The 24,994-nt window shown below is 41.5% G+C and overlaps 1 protein-coding gene across 3 annotated transcripts in view; it reads left to right on the top strand.

The window, feature by feature from the left end:
* syne1a (spectrin repeat containing, nuclear envelope 1a) overlaps positions 1–24,994 on the top strand; it is a 214,289-nt gene that overhangs the window by 33,934 nt on the left and 155,361 nt on the right. For 2 of the 3 annotated variants that reach the window (XM_058379576.1, XM_058379577.1), the window contains 11 exons: positions 11,375–11,470; positions 13,632–13,715; positions 17,293–17,313; positions 17,407–17,499; positions 17,624–17,802; positions 18,407–18,603; positions 19,385–19,491; positions 20,838–20,945; positions 23,597–23,734; positions 24,166–24,330; positions 24,436–24,548. In XM_058379576.1, the coding sequence (XP_058235559.1) occupies positions 11,375–11,470; positions 13,632–13,715; positions 17,293–17,313; positions 17,407–17,499; positions 17,624–17,802; positions 18,407–18,603; positions 19,385–19,491; positions 20,838–20,945; positions 23,597–23,734; positions 24,166–24,330; positions 24,436–24,548 (1,301 nt within the window). Of the gene's footprint in view, positions 1–11,374; positions 11,471–13,631; positions 13,716–17,292; positions 17,314–17,406; positions 17,500–17,623; positions 17,803–18,406; positions 18,604–19,384; positions 19,492–19,846; positions 19,882–20,837; positions 20,946–23,596; positions 23,735–24,165; positions 24,331–24,435; positions 24,549–24,994 lie in introns of those variants that run through there. The other variant, XM_058379578.1, reaches the window with a different exon arrangement.

The following is a 24,994-nucleotide window of genomic DNA, read 5'->3' as shown; positions in this document are numbered from 1 at the left end:
TGTATGATTCGAACCCCGATCTTATTTTTTTTTTTTTCCAGGATCAGGTTATTGAGATCATGTGACACTTTAATTACACACACAATCACAAGCTAATTATATAAATTCTGGTGGTAATTAATAGATATGCCATTATCCCTGTTAGGATTTTTATTTGTGAATATTTTTGCACATTATATTGTGTGGTTTTTTTGTTTTGTTTTTTTGCTTCCTCGAACTTCAGTGCTGTCGGATGATGTATTTTTGTATTCTGACTCAGAAGTGATCATAAATGTGGTTCCCTTCACACAAAAACAGCAGGATTTTCTTTTGGATTAATTCCAGCCAGCCAAAGTTGATCATTTTTTTCCATAAGATAATCTTCAACACAGCTTTTAAAGCCGAAATACAATCAGCAGTGATAAAAGCTAGAAACGAACTCCGTCCCACACGGTCACATGACTCCAGCGTCACCATCGCTGGTCTTCGACTCTTTCACCTTTGATTTTAAATCATTTTTGCTTGATAAGGATCCACTGAGCTCTTTTTGTGGAGAGATCTGAATGAATAAAGTGTATGAGTGTGTTTAGATGAGTTTTTCTGTTGACATTTAACGTCCCAGACAGCATCCGTTATCACGTGTTCACATCGCAAGAGACGTAAAAGCCTAAAAAGCACTAGTATTGCTGGTGTGATTTATGTCGTAACAAAGGGTAAATATTTTACTGTTAACTACAGAAGAATAAGCCTTTATTATCGCTACACATACATTACAGCACAGTGGAATTCTTTACTTCGCATATCCCAGCTGAGGAAGTTGGGGGCAGAGCACAGGGGCAGATATGATACAGTGCCCCTGGAGCAGAGAGGGTTAAGGGCCTTGATCAATTGCCCAACAGTGGAGCTTGAACCCTGACCAATCACCAACCCAGAGCCTTTACCACTTGAGCCACCATTACCCCAAGACTTTATTGAACCCAAAAACTCACTGACGTCAGGACAGAACCGGATTTTAGGACTTTTATTTTGTGTAGATCCTTAACATTATATCTAAAATCGTTCCTGTCCATTTCAGTCATGGGGACCAGAGATATTGGTTGTGGGGATGAGTGGAATAGGGATTAATGCTTCAAACGAATGAATGTAAGAAGCTTTCACACTCGACTCCTGCTATAGGCTGCTGTCTAATCAATCATCTGCATCCCATCCTCCAGAGTATAGTCTACTCTGAGGCTTATTAAATTATTATTCTTTTAAAATCCTAGCTATATCTCAAAAAGAAAAAATGTACAAAACATGACCTAATACTAGGCCCAATAAAATCTTTCCTTTTTTAAAAAAAAAAAATTGATTGGCACTTTTATTTATTTATTTATTTTTATTGAGTTTTTTAATAGTTAAGATTTTTATGGATACATATAATATTTTAATATTTATTTAGATACATGGAGATCAAGATCACTGCGATGTGTGTGGATTTCAGATCCACTCCGCAAATATTATCCTGCTTTCCCTGCGGCTTTTTTAAACATATCTTACAGTAGGGTAGGCGTTTATACTGCCTCGGGTGGAAATGTACACGTTTTCATTCCAGTAGTTTGCTAGTAAACATCCATCCATCCATTTTCTATACCCGTTTTATTCCTAATTAGGGTCACAGGGGTCTGCTGGAGCCTATCCCAGCACACATTGGGTGAAAGGCAGGGGTACACCCTGGACAGGTCACCAGTCCATCACAGGGCCACATATATAGACAGACAACCACACACACTATGGATTTAGAATTTAGAATTACCAATCAACCTAATGTACATGTTTTTCAACTGTGGGAGGAAACCGGAGTACCCGGTGTAAAGTCCACACAGAAAGGCCCCTGCCTGTTCGAACCCAGGATTCGAACCCAGGATTCGAACCCAGGACCTTCTTGCTGCGAATCACGATTCCTGTCGTATCGTTAAGCATTTGTTGTAGTTCCACTTTTGGCCACTAGGATAAAGCAATGAGCTTCAAACAGCGCTGTAGCACCTAGAAAGTTGAGGAAATGAACACAACTTTGCCTTTTGTCTATTAACTCGAAATGTTTTTGCAAATCGTTGGTCATTTAGAATGAATGTGTTCGTTTTTCTCCGTAATTTAAGAAATTGTATAAGGATTTTTAGTCGTTTTGGAACAGTACAAATTAAGGAAAAGCACAAGGGGGTGAATACTTACACACGAGGCAGACGTAATCATTTTTCATTTACACTAATAACCGACTATCATGTTCAGATTGATTCAATTTTTTCATTCCACTGCTAATCCGATCTCAGGTGTCTCTGTAATTTAGCAATTAGCACCGGACGCTCACGCCCACTTCCAGACTCTGTGTGTGTGTGTTAGTGTGTGAGTGTGTAATTATGGCATTTTGCTTTGTTAATCCCCTCCACTTAACCCTTCAGTGTGTGTTAGAGAGGAGTGTGTCGAGAGTGACTGCTCCAGCCATCCGCACTGCAATTATCCCGCGCCCTGAACCCACTCAGCCTCCGAAGCGTTCCAGTTTGATTAGCGCGGTGACACAGAGCAGAAAATTCATTTGAAATGTCGATCTGTAGGCAATTGTGCCTAGACATGATATTTCATATGTCACTGCCCATCAGTGCAGCTCCCCCACAACGCCACGGACCGGCGGAAATTTGAACTCATTAATGTTTAATAACTTCACGTCGGCTTGTTGCTGCTCGTTTGTTAGCGAATGTTTTCGGACAGACTGCTGCTGTCAGTCTGCGCTGCTGCTCCAACCCTAATCTGGACTGGTCACCTGCTTCCTGCTGCTCCTGCCTGAAACAGGCTAATGACGTTAAATACCTCCGTGTAAGAACCACATTGTCCTGCATTCTTCCTCATGAAATATAAGAATTTATTCATTTATTTTTGGTTCATCAGACGCTTCATCGAATCTCTAACACACTTCTGTGGATTTCATACATTTTTTATAAAGTAATTCTTCAGAATGTATGAAATGGCATTTAAGAAAACAGAGGAAATACCCCAGTTTTCATTATTTTTTATAACATTTTTTATTAATTTTAATAATTAAAAAAATTATTTATTAATTAATTTATTTATTTTTGGTAGAGGCCACAAAAACACCAGCTCACGTTTCAATTGTCTTTGTTACATATACATTACTGCACTTTGAAATTCTTTTTTGGCATATCCAATCATTAGGGGTTGGGGACAGAGCACAGGGTCAGCCATGATGCAGTGCCCCTGGAGCAAGGTGGGTTGGGAGTCCTTGGTCAAGGGCCCAATGATGGCAACTTGGCAGTGCTGGGGCTTGAACCACGATCTTCTGGTCAATGACCCAGAGCCTCAACCACTTGAGCCACCATTCTTGTCCATTTTGTCAATCTTGGAGGGATTTCCTGGTCTTGGTGATGTCACTGCAGTGATGATGGGCTTTACTGTGTTTCATGGTTCATCTAATGCTTTGGTGTTTTTGTATCTCCTGGTCCCTTTCGACAGTGAGGTCCCAAGATTTTTGTGGATCATGGTTTGGTAGGGGATGATGGAAGATGAGAATGTTAGTTTCTATTAAGACTTTTACATTTATTCTATTTAACAGACGTCCTTATACTGTCTGGAGGCAGTCATGGGGCACTGGTGGTTCAAGTGGTGCTTCAAGTGTTTAAGGCTCTGGGTTGTTGATCGGAGTATTAGGGTTCAAGCCCCAGCACTACCAAGCTCCACTGTTGGGCAATTGAGCAAAGCTCTTAACCCTCCCTGCTATATCATATCTGCCCCTGTGCTCTGACCCCAATTTCCTCAGCTGAAATATGTGAAGAAATGAATTCCACTGTGCTGTAAAGTATGTGTGGGCATAATAAAGGCTTCTTGCCCTCATCATCTGAGCAGTTGAGAATTACTAGTCTAGCACAGGCACCTCACTTCCACCTCTTAACCTTCTGATCAGTAATGAGCTAACAATTCCCGCTTTACCACTTCCTGTTAGGAATGTGTAGAAAAGAAAGAGAGATACGACTTTTGATTATTATTATAGATAAAAGTAATGCAGCTCATGCTTTTCTGTTGAGAGACACTCACCAGCCGAGTCCATTCTAAAACTGAGATGCTTTTCAGCTCAACACTGGTGTAAAGAGTGGTCATGTGACCATTAACCTAGTCTCCCTGCGTGGTTGTTTCTAAACCGACGATCACTAAACCAAGCCTGTCTGGGTCCTAAAGCTCTTCATGTGTATCTGTATGACTTTATGAACTGATTAGATATTTGAGTGAATGAGCAGATGGACAGTTCCTGATAAATTATTCAGTCAGTGTACGGTCAGTGGTTTTATGAGTTCTTAGCATCCCGGATGGATGCGAGAATCCCAGAGTTTTTTTTTCTTTTTTTTCTCGTGGCTATGAAAGCAATAAAAATTAAACTACCTGTTTAAACACAACCCTTTAATCGTGAAGACAGATCTGAGAGAAGAGAGTAAATCTGGCTCTTCAGAAGGATTTACTAACCTGCCCTCCTACAACGGCGGAGATTGTCCTGAATAAAATAATTCAATCAGTCGTGCAGCTTCTATTTCTGCTTCCACTTTGCGGGTTTGCCTCCTTTATGAGAACTCCCGCTGCATTCCCTCGCCCATAATTCAACTCTCTCCCTCCCTCTCTCCCTCTCTCTCTCTCTCTCTCTCTGTGTGCGCCTGTGCCTTTAACCTCATCTTCTCAAAAAGTGATGTTGCCGTGGTGACGGCGTTTTCACCAGCGAGAGTACACGTGTGTCTGCGGTCCAGAGCACTCTGTTAAATATAGGAATGTGTCACAGAAAGATGAAGGCATTTTTCGAAAGCGGGAAGCACTAGAAACTTAATAATCTTTATCAATAATATCCTGTTTTAGCTATATTTCTCAAAATATAATCTATACTAGAGATGCTAGCGTATAGTTTCGTGATCCTTCAGTAAAATGAACAGCCGTCAAGATTCAGAGTGAATTTGGCAAACCTTGTTTAGTCGGGATGTAAGAGAAGGAAGATTCTGTTGATCCAAGATTGCATTTTTTTTATGTTGATTATTATAATCGAAGTGCACAGAAGGGAAATCTGTGAAAGCCAGCGTGGTCCAGTGGATCGCAGGACAAAACTTTCCTGCCTTTAACATAAGCTGCAGTCGAATTTGATGGAACTGATTTGTATAATTGTGTATCAGAGACATCTAAGTGAAACCCAACACTGTAGAACAAAAAGGGGCTGAAAGCAGAACCTTGTGGGACGCCTTATTGCATTCGTTTATCCCCTGAAGTAGTTACGCCGGCCATTTACCTTCTTCTTCACCCTTAAATTTTGCGTATCTGTGCTGCTGATGTCCCAGAAATGATTTGTTTAATTGTATATAATTAGCATACATGTGAAATCCAACATGTCCAAAGTGCTAGATATAAACATGGAAGGACAAGGGGCTTAAAGCAGAACCTTGTGGGACGCCTTATTGCCTTCGTTTATCCTCTGAAATAGTAAAGGCAGTCATTTTCCTTCTTGTTCACCATCAAATTTTGTGTATCTGTGCTGCTGACCTCCCAGAAATGATTTGTTTAATTGTATATAATTAGCATACACGTGAAATCTGACATATCCAAAGTGCTAGATATAAACATGGAAGGACAAGGGGCCTAAAGCAGAACCTTGTGGGATGCCTTAGTGCACTTACATACAGGCTCTAAAGAGTAAAGTCTGTCAGTTAATCCTGTTTATAAGACCAAGTTTGTCTGCGAAATCGTTGTAGCTGTACCGCTGAATCCAGCTGAAGCGGTGTGTAAAATTGTCTAGTTTCTGTGTAGAAAACCAATTCAAACAGGCAGCCAGATTTTCTTGTTATTTAATTAAGGTAGTGTCTGCTGCATTTTTAATTCTATGCAGCTGTAAAACGTGTGCCAGACTGATTTGTATCTTTGGAGTATAAGTGAACACCATCATGTGCTAAGGATTCGGTTTAAACATGTAGAACAAAAGGGGGCCTGTAAGAGAACCTTGTGGGATGCCTTACTGCACTGAATTCGCCTTTAAAGAATAGAGGCTGCTATTTTCAGTGTGTATTAAGGAGAAGAACGTTTCTGCTTATCTTAGCTTTTATATTTTAAAATTTATCTGTTCTGGCGTATATAGTGAACTGATGTGTAGAAATCACCAGCGTAGAAGTTGAAATGATGTAAAACATAGAACAAATTGCTGCAATGAATTTGCCTTGAATGAGTAAAGGGGATTCTGAAACTTGACTGTAATTATATTTGTGCTAGAATTATTTGTGATATTTTGGTATCATATGGGGTGAATTTGGATTGCAGCTGCTAGCGATCTATTTTATTATTATTATTAACAGTTCTACGTCTATTGATCAGATCAATCGCTGATAGTTAGACAAAGAAATGCAAGGATGTGGCTGAATGAAAGAAAATGAAGGTCATTAGAAGGAAAGACAGAGAGAGAGAGAGAGGTGACTTTCTGCCTTAGTTACCTCTCCGAGGTCTACCCCGACCCCCTCCCATCCTTCCTCTTACCCCCCTCCCTTTCCCACCTCGCATGATGCAAATCATCTTCTCCCGTGACTCTCCAGCTCTCTAATTCATTGCCTCGAGGCAGAAGATTAATCGTTACCATTATTAAGATAACACAGTATGAGAGTTCCTCAAATTGTCCCTTTTCGCTCGTCTCTCTCCGCAGGTGGAACAAAAGAGGATTACGGAACGAGATCCAGGGTTTAGATTAATATTTGGTCGATTACTCGTGTCGTATTAGGTTGATCTTGGCTGCGGGGGGGTTTGTGTGTGTGTGTGGGGGGGGTGCTAGCGTGAAAATTAGCGTGAAGCTGTCACGCAAGGCAAACCTGTCGGATCTAACAGCTCCTCATTAATAAGTCTTAACGGCACACTCATTCTCTAGTCATCGATAAGTATTGGTGGGTTGCAGCAGTAACAATTCGGTAAAATGTAGCCGTCTTAAACATGCAGAAGTCTTCAGAGAACATTCTTTCTGAACATTTTTTTTGTATTTCAATTCCATTTTATTTGTACAGCGCTTTTAACAACGGACATTGTCTCAAAGCAGCTTTACAGAACACAGGAAACATAAAACCTACTGCAAAAAGTCCTAGATGTAAGACCAAATCGTCCCTAGTGAGCAAGCCTTGAGGTGATTGTGGTGAGGAAAAACTCTCTTGGATGGTATTAGGAAGACACTTTAAGAGGAACCAGACTCAAAAGGGAACTTCATCCTCATTTGGGTGACACCGGAGAGTGTGGTTATGAACAATGTCCTTTCTACAGTCATGTACAGTCAGTTGTATGTGATGCAGATACAGCATATGTAGAATGTGTATTAATGAGGAGGTGGTTGTCGTCCTTAAAGTCCACATAGGATAGGCATTGTTGCTTTGAATAGCCGAATCCTCAAATCCTCAGTTGGAGCTGGTCCACCTCTGGATGCCTCAGGATCCTCACAGGGTTGGCCTCTTCTCACTGAAGGTCTACTGGAGCTGGCACAATCTCTAGATGCCTCAGGATGGGTAGAAGAAGGGAAAAAAGTGGAAAGGAATTTGCGTAGCTGCTGTTCATAATATTAGCAAGCACTCGACGATGATGTGCATTTAATCAGATGTACTGGACTATGAGGTTATGGGATGTATTATGTGTATGTCAGGCTAAAGATATGTCTTTAACTCAAGAGAGAAAGAAGAATATCATATCTGATATAATGTACGTGATAACTAGCTTGTTTCGCTGACATTCCACAGCGGTAACTGGAAGTGGCTAAAAATTGTGCTGTCATTCTTTACTCATTCTTTAAATGTTAGAATGTTAATATTTGGCAAATTACTGTTGTGTAAGAGGAATGAAACACATCATCTGACGCAGGAAAATAATCCACTTGGTTATTTATTCCTGACATGTTGTGTCTTTTTGAAAGGATCAGATGAAGTCATGGATGTGGAACTAGACGATTATTTCTAGATTGTTCGCCAGAAATTCGACAATGATATCATTAATCAGTGCACTAAAGTCAGAGCGGTTGTGTTCATTGTACATGTTGTGATCACCACCATCCGTTCTCCGTCTTATAACATTTGATAAAATTATGCTAAAGCTGGAAATCTCCTGGTTACATAATGTGCACAGCTATAGAAAGGGAATTATTTTACTATCAGTCCCCGGTGTCACTGTGCCAGATGAGGACGAGGTTCCTTTTCGAGTCTGGGTTCTTCCTCATGTCATCTCGGGGAGTTTTTCCTCACGGCCGTCATCTTTGGCTCGTGTCCACATCCAGGGTGGAAAAATGACTGATGTGGTTTATCTTGGTTTTATTTTTAAATCATAGAAACTGACCATTTTAACACACACTAAACACTTTGTATGACCGTAGTGCCACCGAAATGTTCACATATCATGATGCGACGCTAAGTTTCTTTTTGTAAAAGCAACCCAAAACTAATTAGTGGTCCGCAATTACGGGAGGAGGTCCGAATCGACGCTACAGCATTGATCAGCATCGTGTTTAGAGATTACACGAGAATCTTTACGTCTTAAAAACCTCAATAATGCGATAGCATCTGCTCCTGGGGTCGCGTTTAAACACACAGTCGAGAGACGCAGGGACCGAAGCCTCAGTGTGATTAGGAACGAGAGGGAATGTGAGAGGAGGAGATGATGAGCAGAATCAAGTGTGTGTGTGTGTGTGTGTGTGACAGATAGGACGTAAAGCATGCACGAGACGGAAACCCTCCATTTCACTTTTGACAAATCCTCTTAACCAGGGTTCGAGCTTAATTACGCGATGCTCGGTGTTGTGAACTCATTTCTCATGCCGCTGACAGACATCAGAACTCCACTCGCTCACCCAAAAAACCTCTTTTGTTATTGGTTTCTTTCTGTCTTTGATTATTTATTTCCCAGAGATACCCAGCTGTAGCTGCCTGGTTAAGCACTACAGGCTGCTGAGGCCCCATTAGCCCTCTCCGGTCCTGGTGTAATTGCCTGACACAGGCACAGAGCCATGGCACATTTAGGAGGCTTCAAACAGCCTATTAAAGCTCTTTATCTCCATCGCACGTGCCGGTTTGGGGGAAAGAGGGAAGCACAGTATGGAAAATAGGGACGTGTAGAGAGGCAAAAGTGTTCATCAGATCGTTTACACACTCAGAGAGAGAGAGATAGAGAGTAACCCCCACACCCTCCTCCCCTCTCCCCCCAAAAATTTCTTTTTTTTAATCATTTATATATTATGACGTGTTCTGAATTTGTGATTCCTGATTTATCCGAAAGCCTTGATTTCAAATTCCCTAAATGACTTCATTCATTGTTTCTGTAGTAACAGCTCACTCGCAGGAACGGCTTAAAAGCACGTGCCGACGTTTTCTCTTAAACTGGAATTTAACGCTCACGGAAGGAGTCTCCGGTGTCGGAGGTTAATGCTGGAACAACACGGGAACGTCTTCAAGCTTAAGAGATGAAAAAAAGAGAGGATGGTGAGGGAACGAGTGATTATAGCTGCTGTAACTTGTTTCATGGATGTTTCATAAGAATGTAACTATAAACAGATCAAAATGATCACAGCTGTTGTATAAAAGGATTGTCGTTGATTCTTTTCCTATTGAAGCTCACTCATAGTGTGTTCCTCCTCACAGAACTGTGTTTAAACCAGTCATACGTCTCGTCTGGTCGTGGGGGCACTGGTGGCTCAGTGGTAGGTGTCTCACCTACCATGTGGAAGGCCCGGGTTTGATTCCTAGCCAGTGCCCACACCCCAGCCCCAGCCCTCCTTCCCCTGTCCGAGCCCTCCTTCCCCTGTCCGAGCCCTCCTTCCCCTGTCCGAGCCCTCCTTCCCCGTGTCCGAGCCCTCCTTCCCCGTGTCCGAGCCCTCCTTCCCCCGTGTCCGAGCCCTCCTCCCCCGTGTCCGAGCCCTCCTCCCCCGTGTCCGAGCCCTCCTCCCCCGTGTCCGAGCCCTCCTCCCCCGTGTCCGAGCCCTCCTTCCCCTTGTCTGAGCTCTCCTTCCACACCGACGCTTTGTTCTTTACTGACAGCCTCGAACAATCAATTCCAATCAATTACACTCGCAGCCCGTTTAATTAGCTCGAGCCACCATGCTTTATTCTCTCAATAACCGTCTCCCTGCTTTTCACTTCTGTTTTTCATCCCAATCAGCCCAACTGCAGCTTTCTCACATGTAATCCCCCATTAAGTCAATTTAACTTCAATTATTTTGTGAATTATAAGCGAGCTAATTGGAGTTTCACGCTCGCTCCTCCTGTAGTCTGTCTCACAACCGCTTAATTACATTCATCTCCCAAATTCAGTCCTCTCTCTCTCTCTCTCTCTCTCTATAAATATATATATATATATATATATATATATATATATATATATATATATATATATATATATATATATGTGTGTGTATATGTCTCTCTCTCTCTCTCTCTCTCTCTCTCTCTCTCACTGACTCTAATTAAGGTCATTTCTTTCTCTCTCCCTTGCTTTTTCTCTTCATTTTACAATTTTTAAAGATTCAGTTTCACTTCAACAAGCTTTACTGTTTTGTCTGTCTTTCTCATTTTTCTCTTTCCTTATTCTATCCTTTCCTGTCTCACTTTCTCTATGCCTTCCTCTGTCTCTCACTCACTCACTTTCTTTCTCTTTTTTAAAGTCTCATTCTGTCTGTCTCTCTTGGACACTCTCTCTCTCTCTCTCTCTCTCTCTCTCTCTCTCTCTCTCACTGTATCTGTCTGTCTTTCTCTCCCTCTCTTTCCTCAGTCTCACTCTATCTGTATGTATTGCTCACTGTATTTCTCTTCCTCCATCCTTAATCTCTCTGCCTTGTGCTCTCTCTCTCTCTCTCTCTCTCTCTGTCTCTGTGTCTCCTGTCTGTCTCTCACATATACTAATCTCTCTCCGAATTATTTTGCCACCCGGATTCTGCTCCCTTCCTGTAAATCCGTCTCATGTGATGGGTGATTTTGGTGAAATCCTCTGTGTGTGTGTGTGTGTGTGGAGCGGTTGGTGGATTAGTGAAAGGAAAAGGCTACATCGGGTCAGACGGTCTGTCATTTCTCTTCCCTGCATCAGCACTTTTCCCCTCAGGGCTTTAGGAAAGCAGATCTATTGGACGTCTACATCACGAGTGACCGCTGTGACAGGAGCAGGAGAATAACCCCTCTCTCTCGTCAGCACATATACAGGATTTATAGTAAGACGTGTGTCACTATGGAACATGTGTTCCTCAGCGCGCGGGTATTTAATCGGCATCTGTGTTATCCGCGGCTAGTCACGCAGTTGTGAGCACTTACATTTCATTTAAAGCTCAGTGAATTGATGTGTTTATGTATGTATTTATTTCTTTTTCTTTTCTTTTTCTCCTGAGCAGAGGGACCCGCCCATGGTGGTGACTGACCTGTACGAGGACATTAAGGATGGAGTGATGCTCTTAGCTCTTCTGGAAGTTTTGTCTGGACACAAACTGGTAAGAAGTCACACAGTCTTCAGAAAAAGAAAAAGAACCCAGAAGTTATTTATGTAAAAATAAATAAATATTGTACAAAATAATCAGAGGTTTTCACTCAAAAAATAATTTCATAATATTAATAATTTCAATAATTCCAAAAGAATGTTTTAGATAAATGCAAACTAACTGTGATGCTTAAAAATAAATAAAAATAAATAAAAGTGTTGCCTTCAGAGGTTACATACAGTACAATAAATCACCATCCATCACTCCAACACCTCCATCTATTAATATAAAACACTGCTCTCACTATTTGCCCTCTCTCTCTCTCTCTCTCTCTCTCTCTCTCTCTCACACACACACATACACACACACACACACACACGCACACACACGCGCACACACACAGACACATATTCCTGGTATCACTCTATCCAACTCTATCCCTCTATCTCTGACTTGCTCTCTATTCTCTCTCTCTCTCTCATATCTCATATTGTCTCTCCTTTTTCTGTCTTTCTATTCATTTCTTTCTCTCTTTCATCATCTCACTCTGTCTCTATACCTTTATCCCTTTCTCTCTTTCTCTGTTTTGTTCTATATTTCTTACACACACACACACTTCTAGTATTGCTTTATCCAATAATATCCCTCTTTATTTCTGTCTTGTGTCTTGCGTTCTATTAATCTCTCTCTCTCTCTCTCTCTCTCTCTCTCTCTCTCTCTCTCATCATCTCACTCTATCTCTATCTCTATCTGTCTTGTTCTATATTCATTCCTTTCTCTCTCTCTCTTTCTCTCGCTCTCTCTCTTTCTCTCTCTCTATCATCTCACTCTGTCTCACTCCATCTCACTGTCTCTCCATCTTTAATGCCACTTTTCTTTCTTTCACTTTTCATCCTTTTTCTGTCTTGTTCTCTTCTTCCTTCCTCCCCCCCCCTCTCTCTCTCACTATTTATTTCACTATGTGTCTCTATCCCTCTTTATCCCTCTTGCTCTATATTCCTTTCTCTCTCTCTCTCTGTCTCTCTCTCTCTCTCTCTCTCTGTTTGATTTTCTTAAATGACCCCCAGTAACCCAAACTGCACATTAATATAGAGCACTGCTATGACCATTAGCCGTTTCTTCAGGGTGTGTGATGTTAAAAATCCCCAAACCCTCCTGGACAATAAAAAAATCCAGCTGAATATTTTGTCAATATTTCTGCAGCTCCTAAGATGAATAATGATATCAAGAATTCTGCAGGGTGAAGAACAGGTTCCTCTGCTGTAAGGTTCTGCCTTGGAGAGTTAAACATGATGATGAGGAAATGCAGCCAGAATCAGAATCAGAAGCTCAGCTCAGTCTGTGACTCGGACCTCCACCTTCACCACCCTCAAATATCCTGCAGCTGGAAACACTCTGTCCTGATGAGCTCCTCTACCTCATAGTGTTTATACACCGTCTCAGACCTTACAGCACCAGTCCCTGTGTTACTCCCTATACTCAACTCTCTCCTTTCTTTCTTTCTTTCTTTCTTTCTTTCTTTCTTTCTTTCTTTCTTTCTTTCTTTCTTTCTTTCTTTCTTTCTTTCTTTCTTTCTTTCTTTCTTTCTCTCTTCCTTTCTTCCTTTCTTTATTGGGCTGCCAATAATTTTGAATCATTGTGTATATCTAGGTGTCCTATGTTCTGTGTGTTATGTAACAGCACGTTAATCACAGACATTATTTAATTTCCTGATTATTTCGATGCTCTCCTCATCCTCATCGGGGGTGCCAATATTTATGATGATGATGTCGAAGAGCGAAGTTGAAGTCTAAATCTAAATATCTGGGGTACGAAAATAACCAGTGGCCTATTTCTCGTCTAGACAGGATTTATATAGGACTCTTCTCAACACACACACACACACACACACACACACACACACACACACATGATCAGGCTGCTCCCATAAGGCCAGTGTAGCCTCAGGTGTGTAGTATGTTAGACAGAATGGCAGGCGGAGCTTTGGGTTTTCAGCGCCGCCGTTTCATTTGTCCTCGTCTTCTGAGCCGGTGTGTTCATGTTAATCACACACTCGCACGTCTTTGTCTCCGTCTCTGTGTTTCACTCGGTGTATTAACATCTTCTTTCTTTCTGTTCCCTCCTTTTCCTCGCACCCGTCTCCCTTCCTCCCCCCCCCACCCCTCCACCACAGCCTTGCGAGCAGGGCCGCAAGCTCAGAAGGATCCACTGGCTGGCCAACGTGGGAACGGCGCTGCACTTCCTGGAGGGCAGGAGGGTAAGCTCGCTCCTTTCCCAGACCGCTCTGCTCAGGTGAAGCGCTCCGGGTCAGAACCGCTCGGCTTGACCCGCGTGACCTTGACGACTCCCCCCTCCTCCTTTTTTGTTTCTCTCTGTCTCTTTCTCGCTTTTCTTCTCCCCTTCTTCTTTCTCCTCAGTGATCCACCAGGGCACTCGCTCAACTCCCTTCACGCTATTGTTCTTTCTCTGAACACAGATCATCCGTCCAGAACCAGGACACACAAATCAGCTGCCCGCTTCCTCTCTACTGTCCTGTAACACAATATTATACTCTAATATTAATAATATACATCAGTTCATCCTTTATATTTATACCAGTCTCAATATTCAGCTTTCTTATTAAGTAGGGAATCTTTCTTTCTTTCTTTCTTTCTTTCTCTCTTTCTTTTTCTTTCTTTCTCTCTTTCTTTCATGTACCTTTTTAGATGTTTTATTTTTTATTGTTTCCTTTCCACTATCTATCTATCTATCTATCTATCTATCTATCTATCTATCTATCTATCTATCTATCTATCTATCTATCTTCTTTTCTTTGCTATCTAGCTTCTTTCTTTCCTTACATGCTTTATCTTTCTTTCTTTCTTTCTTTCTTTCTTTCTTTCTTTCTTTCTTTCTTTCTTCCTTCCTTCCTTCCTTCCTCCCTCCCTCCCTCCTTCCTTCCTTCCCTCCTTCATCTACGTTTGAGGAATATTTCCAATCAACACTCTTTATTTTTATTGTTTCCTTTCCTCTATCTATCTATCTATCTATCTATCTATCTATCTATCTATCTATCTATCTATCTATCTATCTATCTATCTATCTATCTTCTTTTCTTTGCTATCTAGCTTCTTTCTTTCCTTACATGCTTTATCTTTCTTTCTTTCTTTCTTTCTTTCTTTCTTTCTTTCTTTCTTTCTTTCTTTCTTTCTTTCTTTCTTTCTTTCTTTCTTTCTTTCCTTCCTCCCTCCCCTTCCTCCCTTCCTCCCTCCCTCCCTCCCTCCTTCCTTCCTTCATCTACTTTTGAGGAATATTTCCAATCAACACTCTTTATTTTTATTATTAGTGTATTGTTTTTTCCGTATCTTCCTTCATCCCTGATGTCAGTCATACGAGCGTCATCATTCTTCTTCTCCTGGATAAATCTGTTCATCCCCCAGACCCGTCTCTGTGTCTGACACGTTGATGAATGTCTGCAGCTCTGTGGTCCAGTCAGAACAAATAGCTGTCTATAAATGCAGTGACTGATTTAGTGAGCCACTCGTGACATGAGGAAAAGCAGCCTCTTTATTTTCCTGTCAGGAATATGACTGATTTCAAGCTAATATTGAAATAAGCGCTGGATGCTGGAGCTGTTCTGCATTAGATATCTGCAGACTCCCAGCATGCTCTTGGCCTAGGGTAGATAAATCAGGATGGAGAGCGACAGAGTGAAGCAGACGAGAAGTCGTTACTTTTCACCTGCTATAAATCAGCCATGAGGTCCAGCTTGTAGCCAGCGCCTGGACTGTATTCATTCTGATCACGTCACTCATCTCCATGTCTCATGACTCAGCTGAATGTGAATCAAAGCCGACTGTGACTCTGACTGTTTGAGCCGACCGTGACTCGGAGCCGAATGTGAATCAGAGCTGACTGTGACTCTGACTGTTTTAGAGCCGACCGTGACTCGGAGCCGAATGTGACTCAGAGCTGACTGTGACTCTGAGCCCACTTTGAATCAAAGCTGACCGTGACTCGGACCTGACTGTGACTTGGAGCTGAATGTGACTTGGAGCCGACTGTGACTCGGAGCCGACGGTGACACGGAGCTGACTATGACTTAGAGCCGGATGTGACTCAGAACTAACTGTGACTTGGGCCCCACTGTGACTCGGAGCCAACTGTGACTTAGAGCCGAATGTGACTTAAAGCCAAATGTGCCTCATAACTGACTATGACTTGGGCCCCACTGTGACTCAGAGCCGAATGTGAATCAAAGCCTAATGTGAATCTGATTATTGTAGAGACGACTGTCACTCCAAGCCGAATGCAACTCTGAGCCGACCGTGACTCAGGTGCAACTGTGACTCAGAGCTGAATGTGACTCAGAACCGAATGTGAGTCGAAGCCCACTGTGACTCAGAACCGAATGTGAGTCAAAGCCGACTGTGACGCAGAGCTGACTGTGACTCAGAACCGAATGTGACTCGGAGCTGACTGTGACCCAGAGCCGAATGTGAGTCAAAGCCAACTGCGAATCTGACTGTGTATTAGAGTCGACCGTGTTTCGGAGCCGACTGAGACTCAGAACTGAATGTGACTCGGACCCAACTGTGACTCAGAGCTGAATGTGAATCATTGTCGATTGTGTTTTAGAGCCTCTTTCTTTCTTTTTCACTCTTTGTTTTCTATGTTTCTTTCTTTCGGTAGCTTAGATAGTTAGTTAATAAGTTTGTTTTTTAATATGTTTTTTTAGTTAATAATTTTTTATTGGTTTGTTTTATTTTTTTTTGTCCTTCCTATGTTCCTTCCTTCCTCTTTCCTCCCTTGCGATGGACTCTGTCGTTTGGAACTTGTCTCTCTGTTCCTCTCTCTCACTGATCCCTGTGATTCTGCCCCCAGCTTTGTTTGCTCACTCTTCTGTATCTTGTGTTTTCTAATAATGTGATAAACTTAAATTACCTTTCAAACTAATAAATAATTAATGATCTGGTAATGAAATGAAGTAATGAATTCTGTGTGAGACTCTCAGACAGGACGAGCGTTATATCAGAGATACAGATCCTACACCTCACTCCTCCAGCTCACTCTTCTCTTTACAGGAGGTGAAAAGCCTCGCTTCTGAGACTCAGCCACTGCACTACTCTATCTCATCCTATTATCTCTCTCTCTCTCTCTCTCTCTCTCTCTCCTTTAATCTACACTCCTATGATATATAGTGTGCATTATTGCAGTTCTTACTGTAATGAATTTTAACCCTATGTACCTGATAATACTCTACATTAAAGCAGAGGTGTATAAAAAGCTCTGTGCCTTCAGGAAAGGTCTCAGATATTTTTGCAGTTTTTTCCCTACGTTCCTAAAGGAATCATTCGGAGACTATGGAATTTATTTATTTATTTATTTGGAATATTTTGACATGATTAAATCCTCATTACCTCTAGGAGCATGTGTAAATATGTACACTCCCTCAGTGATTCACTTAACCTGCCTAAATATACTGTTACCATAGCAACCAAAACATATGAGCTTTCTTTCTTTCTTTCTTTCTTTCTTTCTTTCTTTCTTTCTTTCTTTGACTTCTTTTCATGGTTTTTTTCATTTCCACTCCACACTCCTTACTTTCATATTAAGTGTATTTTCTTTTCATCCCTGATTCCAGTTAATGGATACAAATCACTTGCATCAGATACTACTGTACATTAAAGCCGAGGTTTTGGAGCATTTCCAGCGTTTTTTCGTTTGTTATGTAAAGATGTTTATTATAAATAAAGTAAAATTTGCAGACAGACAGACAGTCAGGCAGACTGACCACTGACCACCATCTTCTCTCTTCTCTCTTTTTCTCTTACATGCATCATCTCTGCCCTCAGTCTGTGTATAGAGGATCTCCGGTTAGTAAAGACTTCAGTTTATATAAATAACTGCATTATTAATATTAGTGATGGATGAATTAATAGCTATGAGGATATCTTTTTTCTTTCCAGATCAAACTGGTGAACATCAACACCACGGATGTTGTAAACGGCAGACCCTCCATTGTCCTTGGCTTGATATGGACCATCATATTATATTTCCAGGCAAGAGCGCATGAAGAAACAAAATCCAACAAATCGTTTTTAACAGTTTCACTGAATTTCTGTGGCTTGATCACTCTTCCTTCCTTCCTTTCTTTCTTTCTTTCCTTCACACTTCCTTTCCCAGATTGAGGAACTCACCAGCACACTCCCACCTCAGAACGTTCAGACCAGCAGCACGTCCTCGGTGGACAGCTCCAACAGCACAGAGGCGACCAGCCCGCCTGTCAAACGCAAGCCCCGCCTCTCCTTCCAGGGCGGAGCCAAGAAGGCCCTGCTTAAATGGGTTCAGAAAACCGCTACCAAGTATGAGCTTTGATATAAACACTGATGCACTCTTACGCTTAGACTGAAGCGCATGCTTTGGGTACTGAAATTATCATGATCAGGGATGGCTTAAAACAGAGGAAGAAGATAGGAATCATCCTAAAATTCCCAGTCTGGATCATTTCTGGTGACCGAAGTCACACCTAAAATTTTTTACATTTTTTTAGATCATGTTTTATTGTGAGGAGTTGAGCCACTGACTGGCCAAAGTGTCAAAAAACTGCCGCAACAATGCATTTATTTGCTGAAAAGGTCATATTAAACAGGCAGCAGTTATTGCATCATAAAATGTACGAGCCAATCACGTTCCAGCATGTTAATACAGGCTATGTAGAACAGGTGTGCTAGTGAAAAGGGGCGGGGCTTGTCAAATGGAGGGTTTCTAGTTTTTGCCTGTGGGCTCTTCTGTTTACAAATATTTTTTTTTGTTAATATATAATTTTTTTCTTTTAAAAAATGAATCGTTAAATTTGACTTTAAGGAAATCCTAATCCTTTGGTCATTTTATTATAGAGTGATTAATCACATATTAATTTTTTTTTACACCTGCACACTTTATCTATATATTTTTGGGTGATTACAGGAGACTGGGTCTGGACGTCAGGGATTTCGGTCCAAGCTGGCGTTCCGGTGTAGCGTTCCACGCCGTCATCTTCGCCCTGCGTCCTCAGCTGGTGGACATGGAGCGCGTGTGGAACCAACCCAACAGAGCCAACCTGGAGGAGGCGTTCTCATTGGCCGAGAGAGAGCTGGGCATCCCGCGCCTGCTGGACCCTGAGGGTAAACATTAATCCTGTTAAATTATTACATATTATTATTACCAGTTAGTGTTTATATTGCATCATAATACACAGATCAGGCCATAACATTATGACCACTGAGAGGTGAAGTGAATAAGACTGATGATCTCCTCATCATGGCACCTGTTAGTGGGTGGGATATATTAGGCAGCAAGTCAACATTTTGTCCTCAAAGTTGATGTTAGAAGCAGGAAAAATGGACAAGCGTAAGGATTTGAGCGAGTTTGACGAAGGACCAAATTGTGATGGCTAGACCACTGGATCAGAGCATCTCCAAAACTGCAGCTCTTGTGGGGTGTTCCCGGTCTGCAGTGGTCAGTATCTATCAAAAGTGGTCCAAGGCTTGAGGCTCATTGATGCACGTGGGGCGCGAAGGCTGACCCGTGTGTTCCGATCCAACAGATGAGCTACCGTTGCTCAAATTGCTGAAGAAGTTAATGCTGGTTCTGATAGAAAGGGGTCAGAATACACAGTGCAGGACGGGTCAGGGCTGTTTTGGCAGCAAAACACAATATTAGGCAGGTGGTCATAATGTTAAGTGAGTGAGTTAAAATTAATTAAATTAAATTAAATTTATTAATTAAAATTAATTAAATTTATTACTTAGCAAGTAGTACAAATTAAATAAAAAATAAAAACTAGATATCGCCTTAACAAATAATACAGTCTGTGAGTGTTCTGTGTTGAGGAGGTTGGATACTTTTTCAATGCACTGTAAATGTTACTGATGGACTGTAAATGAAACATGACCTGTGGTTTAGACGTGGACGTTGACAAACCAGACGAAAAGTCCATCATGACGTACGTGGCTCAGTTCCTGAAGCATCATCCCGATGCGGAGACAGAGAGCGTCAGACATGAGGAGGAGGTACGGTCATTCCTACAGTCCCACCTCTAACTCTACAGAAAAAGTCTTTGTCTTTGGGTATTTGTGATGCTTTTCATTGTGCATGAAAACATGCTGCTCATGCCAATACAATGAAAATCCTGTTCTATTACAGCGCTCAATGCTTGTTGTTTTCCTGTAATTATTTTTCTGTCAAAGTTTTCTATTCCTTACCAGTGAAAGTGTCTGTGTTTGCATGATTTTTAGCTTTTACTCTCTGTTCTTGTGTCTTTCTTGAATCCTATTCTCTCTCTCTCTCTCTCTCTTTTGATTTCCTTTAATAACTTCTTGTGTTGTCCTCCTTTGCTCGTCATGCTTGCCCGTGTCCCGTAGTTTGGCTTTGCACCCCCCGTCTTTGGAGAAATGTCAGAGGTACGCTCAGTCACGTCCTACTCAGCGCCTGGAGGGCATGCGGTTATGTTTGCCGTCGCTCAAATTACCTCCATTTACAAACAGCATCTATTTTCCTGATTAGAACCTGAATTATTCTGTATACACGCCGCCGCAGAATTTCCCACAGCCCCGAAATCCTGTCACGCTTATTATCATTACATTAGCGCTAGAGCTCAGCGAGCTCGTTTGCATAACAATAGCTCCCCGTCGGCGTCCCGCTAGTCGTCGACGTTGTTGACAGTCCCGCGATAAGCCCTCAGACCTGAGTAAACCAGGTTTTATGAGAGGTTGCGCTCGATCCTGGCCTTCTCTGACCTGCGAAATGTCAGCCGGATCAGATCGGCGTAGCAAAAAAAAGAGCACTCTGTGCTATTTTAACTGAAATGAAGCTGATCAGGAAGGGGAGAAATATCATAGGAGGGAAATATGCAATACCCAGCAGGCTCGAGCGAGGTCACCGGAGCAATCGCTCTCTCATTCTTCTTCACCCAGGGAAAGCGAAGTTATTCATCGAAGAAGAATGTCACACATTCATACTTGACAATGCGCACGCTCGTTCATCTTGATAGAAAACCACGTCGAACAATGCTCGCTCTGCTGGCGAAGCTAACAGGAAACGTCATACAAAAAAGTCACCCCCCTCCCCCTCCCAGTCCTGTCAGTTTCAGGCCCCCTGTTGGGTGGGCGGTTTGGGGTAAATGCACACAGTGATGAAAAGAAATATCTCACCCAGCAGGGGGTCTCCATGTAGCTGTAAATTGGCCAGAAAGAAGGCAATCTGGGTCTGAACTCCTTATTGTAATTACACCCAGCGTCCAAGCCGTAGGCTGTTTAAAACAACACCGGGTGAAGAAACCATGAAACTTTGAGGTATTTTTCTTTTCATGCTTGTTTATCCAACCCTCATTCCTTTACTGTCTGTTTCTGGTTTTCAGCGTGAACAGAGGAGCGTTCTGAGGGAGCTGAAGGTTTGGGCCGATCAGATGGACAGGGACTGTGCCGAGGCTCAGACAGACTCCAGGGATCCCGGTCAGCAGTATCAGGTACATAAGGACTGTATCCATCAAACAGAAACCAGTCACAAAGATAATCGCATCAACATCAAGAGCTTAACAAAGCAGATCGATCTCATAACACCTCCTGATTGCAACCTTAAATATACAGGTTTGTACCACAGCACTGCTGGATTCTGGATTCCGATTGGTCAGAAAGTGCTGACTGTGGTCCTTTTCGATAAGAGCAGCGGCAACCTTATCGTTTCCATAGTAACAGCTCGTCACTACGGACGCTTCACGTTAACAGGGATAGAAAAACGCACAAACTCCATAATATTTGGTGAATGTTGACATTTTAAAAATTTAAAATAGCTGCAGATTTGGGCCGAGACGCGTCATGTGACATCATCACTACACATATTCAGCCATTCGCGTGTGTGGAACATGAGTACAGCTCTCATAGAAAGTCATATTACTTTCACTGTAGTGCCAAAAGTTTTGGGACACCCCTCCAAATCATTGAATTCAGGGGTTGGGATCGGCCCCTTAGATCCAGTGAAAGGAACTCTTAATGCTTCAGCTTCATACCAAGACATTTTGGACAATTTCATGCTCCTAACTTTGTGGGAACAGTTTGGGGATGACCCCTTCCTGTTCCAACATGACTGCACATCAGTGACCAAGCAAGGTCCATAAAGACATGGATGTGTGATTTTGGTGTGGTGGAACTTAACTGGCCTGCACAGAGTCCTGACCTCAACCCCATAGAACATCTTTGGGATGAATTAGAGTGGAGACTGTGAGCCAGACCTTCTCATCCAACATCAGTGCCTGACCTCACAAATGCGCTTCTAGAGGAACGGTCAAAAATTCCCATAAACACACTCCTAAACCTTGTGGAAAGCCTTCCCAGAAGAGTTGAAGCTGTTATAGCTGCAAAGGGCGGGACAACTCCATATTACATTCATGTGCAGGTAAAGGCAGACGTCCCAGTTTTGACCTGGCTCACAGTCTCCACTCTAATTCATCCCAAAGGTGTTCTATCAGGTTGGGGTCAGGAATTCAAGGATTTGGAAGGGTGTCCCAAAACTTTTGCCAATAAAGTGTATGTGCCTCAATGGTAGATTTCACCAATTCAGGTAGTTTTCCATCAAAAAACAAAATCACAGAGATCTAATTTTTAAAAAAAAAAGCTGTAGAGTTTAATATAACACGTACCTGCCGATTACCAGCCGAACCCGTGCTGTAAAAGGAAACGATGAGCCAGCAGTCGGCTGGTGGTGTGTGTAATGAGTGTGTGTCAGCAGGCCACCGGCCCGCGGGTGTGTTCCATATTTAACTAAGAGCTCTACGGGGAACCACCTCGGAAAAGAGGGAGAGGAATATAAATATCTCTTACTGCATAAATACACTAATACCCGAACTGTGTGTGGCCGCTTTTTCCTTTTTCCCTTGTATTCGTTTGTTCCTTTGATTTAGTATTTAGATATAATTACTGTGTGTCATGCTGAAATTTGTGGTTTAGCTGTGAATACTGTGAAACTATTGAAGGGAATACTGTCAAACACAGGGTTTTTAATATTGGGTCAGGATCCACTAGAGGTATGTTGGGCAAAAATGTTGACTCTCATTGTTGGGTAGAAATGTCACAGGATTAGTTGATTAACAGTTCATCATTATTAAGCTGAAAGAAATTGGTCTTTATAGAAGAGCACACAGTCAAACATCTGCTAGGTTTCTTTTATTAATCACAACACCTTCTCTTACTGTCCATGTCCTGAAAATAAAATCAAATAGACTAAGAATAGGTTTATAGTAAATATAGAATGTAACTGTTCAGGTTAAGAAAGGAGAAAAATGTATAGAGAATATATTTAAAAAAAAAAAAAAAAAAAAAAAAGCTTGAAAATATTTATTAAAAAAATTAAATTGTTAAATATAAAATGTTAAAAAAAATTAAAAATAAAATAAGTCGATATAAGACAAAATATTAAAAATAAATATATTAAATAGATTAAAAAAAATAAAATCTATAAAAAATGTAAAACTAGAGAACATTAAAAAAATAAAAAGCTTAAAAATATTTGTCAATTGATAAATATAAAATGTAAAAAAAATATTTAAACATAAAATAAGTCAATATCAGATCTAAAATATTTAATATAAAATATTAAATAGATAAAAATAAATATTAAGATGTTTTCACAAGTTTAGATTTATATTGTTTCATTTTCCATTTTTTTTCCAGTCCTACAGGTTGTCATGCTTAATGGCAGGTTGTTTTGTATATTTCTGGAAAGTCTTTTGGACCATCTGCAGTAACATATATAAGATGCGCTGGATCAAGTGCTATTTTGTATTCGGATAAATAATTTTACAGTTCAGAGTCTCTTCCGATTTTGTGATGATTCCTCCACTACCTATTTGTTTCATCTTGATTATCACGCCTCCTATATCCATGGTGAAGGCATCAAGTTCTCAGGATTCTCCAGGACAAGCAGTTGAATGTTTATAGGATTTTATACGGAATTGATAAAATGATCAAAACCAGCAGATTGATTTTGGAGTTTTTCCTTCAGTAGCTTCTTCAGTATGTCTTCCAGGTATACACATTAATAACAAGAAGGACGGGAGTTGAGCTCTGCCTGCTCCTTATCGTATATACATTCGCACCGTTTGTGTATTTTGTCGTTTCTCAGGTGTTTAAGCATTACCGTGTGCAGTATGAGATGAGGAGGAGACAAGTGGAGTCCTGCATTCAGTCCACTCAGAAGGACGGCATGCTCACTTCAGACCAAGCTCTGGTTAAACAGGCCTGGGAGAGACTATCTGCTAGGGTAACACACACACACACACACACGTAACTTTAATGCGGCTCTGGTTTTGAGGCAATACTTTATTTGAATGAGGCTACATTTCGTAACACATTCATAAGCATTTCCATACATTGTTCATGTCATCATACTGGATGATTTACAAAAATCTGATTTCAACATTTTCTGACACCTCAAGACCATTTCTCTAGCTTTACATTTTAATAATAATTGTGCGATAAATGTTGCTGCGTATTTTGGTGTTGGTTTGGTTTTTTTTTTTTATTTTACTGAGCCACTGGATGTTGTTGAGTAAAATAACAGATATGAATGAATATACTTTGTGTATTTATCGCTGAACTCCTGCGTCCAGTCTCTGTCCGGTTGTTTGTAGTAAAACCAAAAATAGCGCACCAAAAAATTCCATATTTCCTAATTGTGCCGTTTCCCTTCAGCTCCTGGAGTGGCATATGCAGCTAGATGGCGGGTTGCCAGATCCTTTGTGCTCTGTAGGTGTGTGGCTGCATCAGGCAGAGAAGATCCTCCAAGAGGACCTGCTTCTCCAGCAGAGTCACGAGGAGACCGCCAACGCTATCCACCGAACACGGCAGCTCCATCAGGTAGATGAGAAATCACAGCGGGGTGTAGATGGAGGAGAGGGAAATGAGGAATGGTGCATCCAAGGAGTGACGGTGATGGATGTGTGCGACTTTGTTTATCCGCAGGAGATCCTCTGCCTCGTCGAAACGCACCAGCAGACGTTCCAGTCTTTCCACAGGGACCGGGGCGTCGGCGGCGTTCCCGTACCTGCCGAGCAGCTCCAAGACATGGCAGAGAGGTGTGAGAACGAGAGACGTGTCACGAATAAAGCCGTGATTTCAGCCAGACGTCACATTTGCATATTGGCGTTATTTTGATTACGCTAACAGAAAGTGATCTAAATGCTCCATTCTGATTGGTCAGAAATCACATGATTTTATTAATGCACTACACTTGACTCATAATTGTTTCTGTTGTAACTGTTTATTTATTAAATAATGGCATCATTTTTTATCCATTTCTAGTTACATTTTCTTGTTGTTCATCAGGGTAGTTGGTTCTCTTTATAGCAGCAAGAAGCAGTGGAGACTCCTTCCACCAAAACATCTCCTTATTTTTCTTTTCTTTTCTTTAATGTTGTCCCTGAGCTGTTTTTACAGAACATTAAAATAAACCTGCTGTTATAGAAAATGAGTCCGAACCAATCAGAATTCAGCAGCGAACATCAAGCCCTAACCTCTTTCC

Source organism: Hemibagrus wyckioides, linkage group LG25 (genome assembly GCF_019097595.1).
Source record: "Hemibagrus wyckioides isolate EC202008001 linkage group LG25, SWU_Hwy_1.0, whole genome shotgun sequence".
NCBI lineage: Eukaryota > Metazoa > Chordata > Actinopteri > Siluriformes > Bagridae > Hemibagrus > Hemibagrus wyckioides.
Note: the sequence above shows the minus strand (reverse complement) of the source record. Positions and strands in the feature narration are given on the sequence as shown.